This window comes from Castor canadensis, chromosome 4 (genome assembly GCF_047511655.1).
Source record: "Castor canadensis chromosome 4, mCasCan1.hap1v2, whole genome shotgun sequence".
Classification (NCBI taxonomy): Eukaryota; Metazoa; Chordata; class Mammalia; order Rodentia; family Castoridae; genus Castor; species Castor canadensis.
The window spans coordinates 170,026,819-170,040,377 of record NC_133389.1 but is presented as its reverse complement, the minus strand read 5'-3'; the positions used below and the strand labels follow the sequence as shown (position 1 = coordinate 170,040,377).

Genomic DNA, 13,559 nt, shown 5'->3' with positions numbered 1-13,559 from the left:
TCACAAACATTAGACAGTGCAGGGTGGCTTTAGAGGTCCCCTAGAAAGCCAGGATGGGGATCAGATATTTTACAAGTGAACATTCCCAGGACTACTTTGGGGACCTGAACAAAGAAAACAAAGCAATACGATGAGTGCGAAGGAAGAGACCCAGTCCCGGCTGCCAGTCATCTCCCCCAGGGCAGAACTGGGAGACCTGGGGCTGAGATGTGGGAGCTGCTCATAGATGCAAAAGGGATGGTGCCCATAGCAGATTTACAGATTCAGATGAGGATGATAAATCACCTCTGGATGTCACCTGTTTCTTATATACAGTCACCAGCCATGTAAGCTTTGGTTTGTTTGGGGGAAGTATTTTTGACCAGCTGTTCCTTGGCTGTGGCGTGTCATCTTGTACCTATTCCCCATCCCATTCCTGGGCATATCCCGCCTGTTCTTCAAGCCTGACCCCTGCAATACTTCCTCTACAAAGCCTTCCTTGAATTTGTGGTCCTCAAGCAAGAATTAATCCCCCTCCTTCCTACAACCGTAACACCTCAGATCTTTGTGACTCACCAAGCCTGTGTCTTCTCTGTTCTGGGGACAACATGACAATATGGAAGCTTCCACAGGCTAGGTAGGGGGAGCACTACATTCCCATAGTGCCCAGCATGTTAGGAAGTATATCTTGCTCACAGGCAAAAGTCATAAGCTTGCCTTTGCCAACAAGTGTCAACTTCTTGTACCATGTCAGAGCAAACTGGAGTGCTTAAAGGCAGAACATATCATTGTAGTGGCATGAATTTGAATCAGAGAATGTTCATTTGGTTCTGCAGACAAGGTACTCATCTGTGAAAAACCTCTTAGTCGCCCTAACTACCAACACCTGTATCATTTATCTTCCATCACAGTGACATTTATCTTTACGCATGGTAAAAAGAAGCTTTGCACAGAGTAAAAAGGGGACTTAAGCACAATAGGGTACCATGTATTTCCTGTTAATCACGCCTGTAGCCATAGTGAAGGTCACCAATATTTGCATATGGTTGAATTAGGATAGCAAGAGAGAAATATATAGCTTGCCACTTATTCCCCTCTTTTCGACTCAGGTCCAATGAACTCAGAAAGATCTAGGTTAAATAATAATAAAAGAACAAGGAAACAGAACACTGGATTTTAAAGCATTTAATAAGAAGTCATAGTCAAACAAAAAAGGTTTTCTTTTTAAGAGAATAAAGTTACACATGGTACATAAGCAAGACAGCTGACGGCTTCCAAAATAGAAACCTGCAACACATGGTCCCGAAACTCCACAGCAGTGATTACACTTGGGAAACATGGTCAGGAAAATCCCAAGTTACAGTGACCCCACTGGGCAGGTTGTGGAGTGATTTTAGCCCCTGCTGTCAAAGAGTTTTTAGTTCAGAGTCTCATCCATGGCTTTTTTTTTTTCCTGTGTTTTCTGTAACGGTGCAGGTTGAAGCAAATTATGCATGAAATTACAGCTGTTCAGAATGAAGGTAACAGGATGAACACCTTGGCCCCAAGAAGTAGTGGGTTGGGGCACAGTATGGAGACAGCCAGGAAAAGGGCTTATCACTTTGCCTTGGTTCCTGAGGGCATTGGTGTCAAGGTTGGCCAGGCCACCTATCCTGGGCTTACATTGGACACACTGCGCTGAGCCGAACTCTTAAATCTTAGTCCTCAAGACTCCACATTAAGAGAGGGGCTCTGGACTAAGACTGAAGCCAAGCCAGCAGGGGGCAGTCTTTCCCCAGAGAGAAAATCCAAATGTCTTGAAAGGAGACCCAAGGCAAACTCTAAAGAGCCTGCAGTGGTGTGTGGGAGGGTGTGAGAGAATTTACTAGAGTGAAGTGCTCTGTAAAGTAAATGGAAGAGGGTTGGCAAGGGTTGGCAAAGGCAGAGTTTGAATCAAGTAATGAAGCAGGAGACAGCAGAAGTCTCAGTGTGTGCCAGGTGCATCCACCTGTGATGAGGTGGTGACATGGGTCAGAAAAGTGTCCTAATGCAACTGGAATCCTGCAAAGCACATAAGCAAGGCAGAGCAGCAAACTGTTTCAATGTGAACACCTGAAGGAGACTAAGGCTCTTCACTGGAAAGCAGGCTCCTCCCCACGGCCTCATAGCCCTGCTACTGCTTTTAATCTCCTCTTAGAAAGCTTCATTTCCAGAGTGGTCTTACCTCCCATACAAGCACAGTTTAATTTGATCATAACACAAGGAATTCACACTGTTCAAGGAAGACAGTCTTTCCTCCCAGACCAAAGCTAGTGTTGGGGAAGGTAGTAACTGAAAAGAAACACTCCACCTCCATGTTGCCCTATGTCTGTTGGCTCTCCACAGCTCAGTGGGGCTTGAGGCCATTCCTAAGCCAGGCCACAACTCCTGCCCATCCAAGACTAGGTCCTAAGTCCTTCTAACAGAGAGGAGAGGGGTGTCCTTAAAGAGCTCATTTTCAATTCTAGCATAACCCTTGTAAACTGGGCTGGAGCTGTTGCTCACATGGTAGAATGCCTGCTTCGCAAGCATGAAGCCCTGAGTTCAAACCCCAGTTCCACCAAAAAATAATAATAATAATCCTTGCAAACTAGTTATAACTTCAGCTGCACAGCAGTAGCACCTACTTACATCAGCAAAACAGGTGTATGACTTAGGATTTTTTTAAAAGAAACATGAGCTGTCAAGATTACCCACCCAATAACTTTCCTATTTATTGGCACTCATGTCCAGTTGACTGGTTTCCAACTGTTGGAGGTTCAGAGTAATCCCAAAAACCTGTGTAGCATTGGCACAAAGGTCGTAGCACAGATGCCAACCGATGTGTAAGTGACAAACTTGTAAGGCACTTCAATCTCCAGTCTCCGCCTGGCCTCCTTGTTCCTGGTGACCACTTTGAACCATGAGTATAATACTTGCAGCGAGAGATTTTGTACAAGCTGACGAACCAAGAGGATCAACACAATTCCCACCGTAAATTTGGTCAAACCCAAAACTATCAAGCTAGTGGTAAGTGGTGGGATGTTCTGAGCCACAGGGAGAGATGTGGCAGGCGTGGACACAAGCTGGAAGAAATGGTTGATCCAGAATCCGATGGTCACTCCAGCTCCGGCAGCCACAATGGTGGTGGTGTCTGCCCTGGTTGGGCTGTAGTAATCAGACATGGGGTAATTATAGCACAGGAAGAATGGCACGACTATGACGCACACGGGGAAAAGGGGGCTGGCGGAGTCCAGACAGTCGATGAGGGTCCAGGCAGGGTAGGTGAGGACAATAAGGAATGCGGTGATCAGGACACCGCCCAGCACATCCTGCAAGAAGGAGAGAAAACAATGGAGGCCAATGAATGCTTCCTTGCATTTGGAGCCAAATAAGGTTGATTTAATATTTAAAATGCAGTGTTGTATTGTTTTATTTCATAGTGCACGTACAAAGAAAATATAAAACTAAAAATTTGAAAAGAAAATGAGAAAAATGCACACAGAAATCATTCATGGTACATATTCCAGTTTTTTTCTGTGTTTTGGAATAAATTCTCTCTGAATGAATGGCTATAATCTCATGGTTCTTTAATTTCCCCTCCCCTCATATTTTTGAGACAGGATCCCACTAGCCCAGGCTGACCTGCAACTTAGGATCCTTCTGTCTTCCACCTTCTGAGTACTGGGATTACAGGTATGCACCACCAACCATGTTTGGCCTTTAATTTTAGTTTATTATATACATCTTAGAAGTACTTCAGTAGTTATAACATAAGTACTGTCATGGTCTTTACAGAGGTAGCACCGTGCTTTCTTGGCAGGCAGGGTTGGAGCTGTAGGCTGGGAGGAGGGAGGGAAGCTAGCTTCAGAGGGAGCCACGTTTGACACGGCCAGCACCGCATTGCTACTTAGAGGACGTGTGTGTTTGGGATGGTTGGAGAAGGTGGTTTGGATGTGGCAGTGTCAAAACTCCACCTTGCCACTCTTGGCACTGCCACTTTCTTCAGAGACAGTACTTCAAGCGGTGTGCATACAATTTCACTGAGTGTAAATACCATGCTTTTTATTTGATTGATCACATCCTTTAGAATATTTTAGACTGTACTTCTCCCTTCCTTTCGCTCCCTGCCTCCCTCCCTCCCTCTGTTCGTTTTTTCCTTTCTGGACTTGAACTCTGTGTAGCCAAGACTGGCCTTGAACAATTGTGGCTTTCTTTCTTCCCTTTCCTTCCCCCTTCTTTCCCTACTTAAAATATTGTCAACTCCTTGATGTGACACAGTTTCTTCTTCCTTTAGCTTTCTCACTGCAAAATTTATCAGAAGGCGAAATTCTCATGTAATTAATGGACCAATACGTTAAGTCAGATAAGGAAGTTTGCTATGGTTTTGTTACTTTTATGTGGGTTATTTTTAAAGTTTAAAATTGAAACACTTCAAAGATGTTCTTTGATGTGCTGAAAATCTGCAAAAGACACCAAAAAGTAACACACACGCATTGTAGACAGTCTGCAAAGTACAAGAAGAAAAGCAGATCTGTAGTCCCACCACCTAGAGTTAAATGCTGTCTATACTTTGTCATTTTTTCCTTCAACTCTTTTCATATGCAAGTGTATGTGATCCAGCTAATCCAATCTGAATGAATTATGAGGCTTTTAATTGTACACGCACACATATATACATACACACACATACACAAGAAATCTAAGGGTTGGTCTTTTTCCTAGTACCTTTATTCTGTATTTCTTTTGTTTAGTGTCTGTCAAAGTGGCATCTGATTTTGTAAACAGTGGGCGAGAATTAGATCTTAGGAATAATCACTGAGGCTGCAGCAAGCTTCACAGATCTCACCCTTCGTTTCCTCTGGTGACCATGGGTGAGAGCCTGCTGTATGCTAGAGGAGCCCATGTGAACTGAGTATGTAGAATCCCACATACAGGGCTGATGGTCTGAGGTAAGAAGGAAGGGTTTGGCCTATAGTTCTGTGTGCCATTTTCTTGGGATTGCAGAGGGGAGAGTAAACACAGGGAAGAGTCACCTCACACAGAGCCCTGAAGTCCAATCCACTTCATCAGGACTGCATCCTGGGAGCAGTGTGAAGCTTCAGTGGGGGGCATGCAGTATGACTAGGTTTGCCCTCATGAAGGATTGCTCTGGCTGCAGTGAGGAGAATAGCTGAGGGAGGCGCAAGAGGCGATGGGGAGACTGCCTGCTTGTCAGGAAGTCTCCTGCCTCCTCATGGCCTTGAGCAGGCACTCCGGCTTCACTACTCTCCTTTCTTCTGTCATCCTTGTCATCAGTTATCACTTGGCCTTCCACAGTCCCCATGGTCTCCCTCCCCAACGTTCCTTTTTTTGTTTTTTTTTTTTTTTTGGTGGTGGGACTGGGATTTGAACTTTGGGCCTTCTGCTTTCTAGGCAGGCGTTACCACTTGAACTACACTTCCAGCCCTCAAGGTTCTTTCTTTTGCCATATGGATATGTGCTGATCTTGCCTTCATTTTGAAAAAAGGAAAAAATCTCACTTAAGCTTCCCGGTTATAGAATTAAGCATAATTTTTAAATTGACTTTTTTTTTTTCACCCATGTTGCCTCCAGTTTCTCCATTTGACATTCAGCTGCTGAACGAAACTCCTAGACTTAGATGGTACGCTAATCTCAAAGGCCGCTTCCTATACATTTGTTGGTTGTTTCTTCAGCATCTGTGTCTTCCACCCATGCATCATATTATCCTGTGGAGGAATCCATGAGGTTCTGGGAAATTGGAGCTGGAGCATGTGACATGGGTAGGCCAATCAATGTGCTTATCTCCCAGTCATACTCAATTTGCAGGGGTGGTCATGTGACCTAGCTAGTCCAATCACAACGAATTATGGGCTTTTATTTGTAGCTCTTGGAGAGCAAGGGTCTCTCTTTCTTTGAATACTGGGCCCTGTGGATTTTAATCCTTTACTTAGCAGCTCTTCAATATTCAGCTTTTATTAACTCTACCCTACACTACCCTGTTCTTCTGTGACCTCTAACAAGTCTCTCTTTTGGTTTGCTCCCTTACATCTTCCTTTTGCACACTTTAAAATGGCGTTTCTACAGATTCTGGCTTCAAGTCTTTCATGTTTTCTCTCTTGAGGTGTTTATGCAGGTCCATGGCTTCACCTCTCTGTTCTTTATCAGCATTACTTTCAAATCTTCACCTTTGAGTGTCTCTCTAAACTCAAGTTCTGTATTCTTAATTGATGCTAAACATTTTTATCTTGGTGACCCACTCGCCTGAAATAAAAATCCCAGGAGACTCCCCCACCTCCAGCATGAATAAAGGAAATGAACCATTTACAGGAAAGGAAATATAAATATTCCTCAGTATTTCTCTCAGACATTTAAAAATAAGCATATACTCATTCAGAATAAGACATGAAAATTACACTATAATGAGGAATTCAAACTAGTGTTCCCACAAAAACTGGTACACATGTAATTATAGGAGGCCCATTAATAGTCACCCCAAACTGTCGTTCAGTGGGTTCCTGGGAAGTGAGCTGTGGTGGATCATTTCTCAGCAATAAAGAGCAATAAATTATGGGTGTAGGCAAGTGTTTGAGGGACTCTCCAGGAACTGAGGCTAAATGGAAAAAGCCAAGCTCCAAGGGTTACACGCTGTGTGGTTCTATGATGTGCTCCAAATGATAAAACCACAGTGATAAGAGAACTCGTCAGTTGCCTAGGGGCTTAAGGACATTGCCTGTGACTACAAAGGATAGCATGAGGTGGCTGGGTTTGGGGGGAAGTGTGCAACTGTTTGGTACTGTGGTGGTGATTACAAGAATCTGTACAAGCCAGGTGAGGTGGGTTCATGCACTTGGGAGGCTGAGGCAGGGAAGGGTGACACCTGGCAAGGACCCCAGGACCCAGAGCAACAGCGCACCACCTACAGTAGGTGGCAGGGGTCAGTTGCTGCTCATATCAGATTGCTGCTGGGCCACAAGGAATGGGCAAGACAAAGATACCCAAGGCCACAGCCTCACAGAAAGTAAGGGGCCCAGCAAAACCACCCCAACACCAGGGGGTAAGGCAGAGAAATGTGCCACAGAATGGCTCATGAGCACACGTGAGACTCACTTAGAAAACACCAGAAGTATTTGTGTGTGGGTTTCTGCTAGGGTAGGGTTAAAGCAGTTTGGCAGAGGACAAGAGGCTCGAGTGGTCCTGTAAATGCCCAGAGAACTCACTGTGTGTGCTCTGATGATGGGCTGAGTCTAATGGGCACAGCAGTTCAGTCCTCGTGGTGGCACCATCTTGCGCCTGCCTCTCCCCACCTGTAACCCCAGGGATATATTTCACAGCCTGCTCCATCATCCTTAAGCCCCCTTCATCTGCCATCATCCCCAAATGCCCAGAGTCCAGAAATTCATTTTACCCACGCCTGCCACTGTCCTTCCCAAAAGCATTCATTAGTGGCCTTCCTGATGGCTGCTTCAATAGCAAATGTTCTCTGACCTTGTTGGGTATTGGAATCACCATGGGAAATTGTTCAAATGCAGATTCAGTGGACTGCACCCCCTGGTTCTAATCCAGAGTGAAGCCCAGGACTCTCTATTTTTAACCCCCCAAAGTAACCCAGATGCAACGAATCTAAGCAGAAAACCCAGAAATACTAGTCTAGTGGTTGGTAGCCAGTCCTCTGTGCTCTGGGTCTAATTAACCTGTCATTCTGGGAGTTTTCCTACTGCCTTCCCACTTGAAGTTTCCACTCCACTAAGAGGTCTACCTGTTTCCCCAAACATGCCTAGTACAGTTTTGTTGTGCTAGGGATTGAACCCAGGGCCTTGTGCATGCTGGGCAAGCGCTCCAGTCCCTGGTATCATTTTATTATCATAATTCTGCATTCTTTTTAGGTCCAGCACACTTTAGCCACCTCTGCCTGCCAGGTTCCTATCATTTCCTCTGTAAGGCCCAGCTCAAAAACAACTTCCTTCTAAAACAACTTCCCATGTCTCCACAGTGGGAAACAATCTCTCTCTTGTCTTCCTCCCCTTCTCCCTGAACCAAATATGAAGACACTGCTTTGACGTCACCCTCCCCTTATTTTGCCTTTTGCTATAGTTAACGTGGCTGGATGCTTTCTCCTGAGCCAATTAGAAATTGTGTCTGACCAGCAGGCCAGGGGCACTTACATCTTTGCATCACTCCTCAAAGCTGGTCTAGTGGCTAACACTTAGCAGACATCAGTTACAGTATCAGGACAGTGTCATACCTTTCTCTTATCTGGAATGCCAATATTTGGTGCCCAGTGTTTCAGTATATAAATGACGTTTTGCCCTCTTTCCCTTGCTCTGCCTTTGTAATTGCACTTACCACAGTTACTGACATGTGGTTGGAATATTCGCTAAACTAATTCTGTTCATCTTTACTTCACCAGGAGACTAGACTATTTTGGTCCACAGCCCCAGTATTGAGGCAAAACTAATTTTAGTCAACATGGATGCTGGTGTCACTTTTTTCTTTTCCCTTCTAACCACACACATGGATTTTCATCCATAAAAGGTGATATTGTAATAAAGATATTTAGGTATTTTGTGAGAAAAATATTTGAACCGTAGCTAATAAGATTTCCAATTTGGGGGCTCTAAATTTTTTTATAACAAAATTATTCTAAAAGGCAGAATGGGGATGATTCTGTCCTAAACAGGTGGCCTTGGAGGATGGAGAGTGGAGAGAAGAGGGAGACTAGGGCACATGGCTTATAAGGAGATATGAAACACATGTAAGAAAAAAAAAAGAAAAGGTAAAATAAAATGGTGCAAAAAGCAGGATAAGGGAAAGATAGGAGGGCAAAAGTCACAAAATAAATATCCTTTACTCTGCAAAAAAACAATTTTAAATCTACTTCCCATAGAAGAAGAAAATTAAGCTACAAGTATATAGTTAGACTCAGTAATTCCACTCCTAGGAATTTATTCTAAGAAAATAAAGAAGATAAAGTGCTTACACAGATTTACATGCAGGGAAGATGCTTGTTGGTTATTTCAACTCATTTCAGTGAGCTCCAAAAGTAACACATGGCTCCACTACAGAAAATCCAGAAAATGCATGCAAGCAAAAATAGCACAAAGAATGGAATATGCACCATAGTAAGAATCTGAAAAGATATAAATCAAGCAAACAGATAAAAAATACATACTGTTTTCTTATCTAGAAATATATCAGGAACATTTTCTATTTGAAAAGATACATTCCTGCTACCTCATGATGGGGGGGGGGTGTCCCAATGTAACCGTGAGATGTACTGGGTACAATACAAAGACTGATCCTAATTTTATATAAATATCCATTTGTATGCATGGATAAGACATCAGAAGGAAATAAAAACATTGAGGGTAGTTTTTCTATGTGGGAATATTACAGGCTACTACTATATTCTCCACACTTTGTTGGCTCATGCAGTATTTTCTAAATGTCCTACAGTCAATACCTATTATTTTTATTATAATAAAAATGCTGTCAAATTATTCACAATTGCCAAGCTCTGGAATCAGCTTAGGTGCCTGTCAGCAGACTCATGGATAAGAAAATATAGTTATATATACACACGGAATATTATTCAGTCATAAAGAAGAACAGAATCACATCATTTGCAGGGAAATGGATGGAACTAGAGACTGTTATATTAAGCAAGATAAGCCAGATGCAGAAAGACAAGTATCACATATTTTCTCTTACATGTGGAAGCTAGAAGGAAAAAAAAAAAAAAAAAGACAAACTCAAACTCAAAGTAGTAGAACTACTAGGGAGTGGTGTAAGGGGACCGGGGAAGGGAGGACTGGGAAGTTGGGAGTATGTGTATAAATATTCAGCAATGGAACCCACTAATATGCACACCTAATGTTCATTAACAATTATAATAAAAAGTTAATGCCATTAAGGTGAAAAAACTCAGGATATTAAAATCAGAAAGTTTTACAATAGACTGAAGTAGAAATAATTAACTAATACTTGTAATTTTTGCATCATGTCAAGAAGAATTGAAATTCCTGGAAGAATGCACATGAAGAGCAACAGGCATCGCTTCTAGATCTAGGCAGCAATAAAAGTAAAGGCGTTGAGATGGCCCGCCTGCTGTACCCCAAGGTCTCATTGTTTGAAAGATAATCAACCTTTAATTCAGTCTGTTAGCCAAGGTTTAAATACAGCCCGCCAAAGTACTTCCAAAAAACTCATTACATGAAACTAGCACTTTCCAAAGTTCAGAGGCAAAGCATTTTAAACCCCTGTGACTGTCATACCTATTCTCATTGGCAGTGAGAAAACTTGGTACTGTGATAAAAGCTTGAGCCTTATTACTCTCATTACTGGAAGAAGTAATAGAGTCAGGCAACCCAAAGTGTCCAGGAGAGAATGCAGACCCAAGCATCAGAACAAATTTTAGGAAATGCTAACTAACACAAACACACAAACTAGACCCGTTGTTGCTGTTCTTTGCCAAACAGAAGCACTCCTCCTTTTGGTAAACATCTCTCCAAATTTCAAGAGCAGGTCCTGAGAACGCCTCACATTTGTGAGTCCTGACTCTCCACCTCCTTGCCATATGCACTTTACTGCGACACACTCACATTCTATCTCCAAACATCTTCCCTGAAGAATGCTATTGAGGAGGCCAAGGTTAGCTAGCTAGAAAGAGGGGGCGAGAGCGACCCATTCATTCAATTGTTTAGGGGAGAATGCATTCAGGTCTTGGGACTATTTATGCCAAGAACTATGATTCTGCATCTTCCCTCTGCCAGGTCCCCTGCTGAGAATGTGAAGGACCTGCTCTGCCCCTGGCTGCCTCACAGAGTGAGCTGAAGCTAGGAGCCATAAAAGCCAAGACCCCTGTCTTTGCAGATGCCGCAAGGCTTTGAAGCCACTGCTATTAGAAAAAGGGAATGCAAACCCAAACTCTGCACTTATTCTACAGAGTAACTCTGAGCTACAGATCAATGGCCCTAGCTGCTGCACTCTGGAATATTTATTCTTTTCTATGCGTGCTCACAATTTATTTGAGTTCTGAAGCTAATGCAGCTGAGATTCAGTAGCAGCTGAACGGCAAGAGGGAGGCCACAAGGTCATGCATATGAATATAAATGATTTCAGAGAGAAACCTACAAGTTATGTCATTAGCATTTGTATAGGGGAGAAAGAGTGAATGCATAGGTTCAAAAATATTAATTTCCTTTTGAAGCAGTTCAAGTCCACAGAGATCAGTCAAAAGCCACATGGTGTGAGGGCCGGCATCACAGCTCCTGCAACTGGACTTGGAGTGGGTGTTGTCCCTGCACTCTTTCTTTGCGTGTCATCACTGTCCTCCGAGCCACCTCAGATGTCCTAGGGTTGTTACAGATCTAGAACTAAGGACTGCCAGGCATGGAATCTATGGTTATAAAGAGAAGGCTTCAAAAAGTCCTTTAGAAAGGCTTGTAAAACACTTGCCTAGCAAGCACAAGGCCCTTGGGTTCCAGCCCTAACACTACAAAAAAGTAAAATAAAATGAATTTTAAAATACCTTTTGAAAACTCACTGAAGTTCGGGAATGATGATGTGATGGAGAAAAAAGTAAGCCAGTTCTGGCCTTCTGTATTTTAGAATAAATATCCACCTGGAAGGCTTCCCAGTTGATATTATGTCAGTAATTTTGATAGAGAATGGTTTTCTCTGTTTAAGAAAAATTGTACAAAACACTGACAGAAAGCAAAACCTCATTCAGTGTCACACAGGGGCAAAGGCCACTAATAGGTTACAAAAGGGAAAGAATTCACTGTTTATGGTCACTCAGTGAGGCGACAGGGTCGCTGGTTGATTTTTGTCCAATTGAAAGGCAAATGGTTTCTGTTCATTGGAATGATACCTTCAAACGTTACAGGTTGTGGCCCTGAGGGACAGTGACCCTGTAGGACATAGAATCCATTTTGTATCTAACCCAGCAATCTCACTGTATTATTTATTAAATTGTCTAAAGATTCATTGAGTCCCTCATTAAACCCTACTTATTAATGAATGAGTTCAATAAAATCTTTGACACATTTAATATTTGGAAGAGAGTTATAATTTTACATTTTAAGATTACACTCTAGGGCTGAGAGTGGTCAAGTGGTAGAGCATTTGACAAGCAAGCAAGAGGCCCTGAGTTCAAAGCCCATCATTGCCAAAAAATTTTTAAAAATTTTTAAATTAAGAAAATAAAATTATACTCTAGCAAGTAGATTTGATGCTTATCTGGATGACTAATTATTTATAAAGAAAAGAATTATTCTTAGATGATTGCACACGTATAGCTTATGTAAAAACAATTTCTTCTGTGCTCTATTTAAATGGCACTGGTGAGCTGAAAACGTGAATGAGGCAGGGATTATGCTTTTTAAGGTGATGAGGCTTGATTGTTGGCTTTTATAATATACATAGTAACTAGAAGAATGTGTAAGTATACTGTATATTTCTAAACTTTATTCCAGATACAGCGTGATGTAGGAAGTAACCACTTGTTTGTCTTGGCTTCACAGAATCTAACAAGCCCAAACAGTAGGTCTTCATGAAACACAAAATTCCCCCACCCCTAATTCATATTAATACAAACAATTCAAGTCTTAATGAGTCACAGAGTTTGGCAGGTCAGTGAGATTAGGACGGTAGATCAAACAAGTTTCCAGACAGGTTATAACATCACCTTTGACAGCTGCTAAGCAGCGTGCAAGAATGACAGGTCTAGCTAGGGTAGGGCAATCTTCCAGAAGACACGAAAGACACTGTCAAACATTTAGGTGATGTTTCTCAAGTCTGGGTGGGCAGAGCGGCCTCTGAGCAACAAGCAAATGGAAGAGTCACGTTCACGGTGATGTAATCACCCAACAAGCCTGTGCAGGTTGAAATGTAATTGGCAGTGTCACTGCACTGGCTGGGATGCATGCGTGGGCTCTGTTGGTGCATTTCAAACTGTATCTTGCATTCAAATGCTGTAGAAAGCTCTTTAGAATACAGGCTGTGATTCAGTAGGTGTTGGTGAGGCCTGAGAGGCTGCACTTCTGCCCAGTTCCCAGGGATCTGGTAATGTGGCTTGGCTGTGCTTGTAGCAGGCTTTTGTAAACACACATATGAGAATAAAAACTTCTGAATGATGCTAATGCTGTACCTGAAAGTGACATTGTCATCTTTGAAAGTCTGGGAATGATGTTCTGATATAGAAACACTGCACAAAGAAGTGCGAGAAAAAGAGCTGGGAATTCTTTGGAGAGCTGGTGACATGGGTGCCCACATCTGGAGAGAAAGCAAATCTGCCCCTGTCCTATGTCACTGCCTTTGGGGAATGTTGGCTTGCACCCTTGAGGCCGAGATCCCTGTGTAAAAGCAGAGATCCCTGAGGGAGATGTCTGTGGCTTTTCTACCATCCTACAACCTGAGACTCCAGCCAACCTTGCTTCTCAGACAGTTCTACAGAAGTCAAATGTGGCTGTGCTCAATCTGTGATGATGCTGACCATCTCAGTCGTGGAGACATGCTCTTTCTATTAGTTGGGCATGTGTCAAGTGAGAAGAAGGTAAACCACTTTTTCTGGTGGAGAAGTA

The 13,559-nt window shown here is 42.8% G+C and overlaps 1 protein-coding gene across 4 annotated transcripts in view; it reads right to left on the bottom strand.

Annotated features, from left to right (window-relative positions):
- Positions 1-1,149: 1,149 nt before the first annotated feature.
- Positions 1,150-13,559, bottom strand: part of Sgpp2 (sphingosine-1-phosphate phosphatase 2) — a 103,479-nt gene continuing 91,069 nt past the window's right edge. For all 4 annotated transcript variants that reach the window (XM_074071836.1, XM_074071835.1, XM_074071838.1 and 1 more), the window contains one exon: positions 1,150-3,308. In XM_074071836.1, coding sequence (XP_073927937.1) covers positions 2,757-3,308 — 552 coding nt within the window. In that variant the 3' untranslated portion in view covers positions 1,150-2,756. The remainder of the gene's footprint in view (positions 3,309-13,559) is intronic.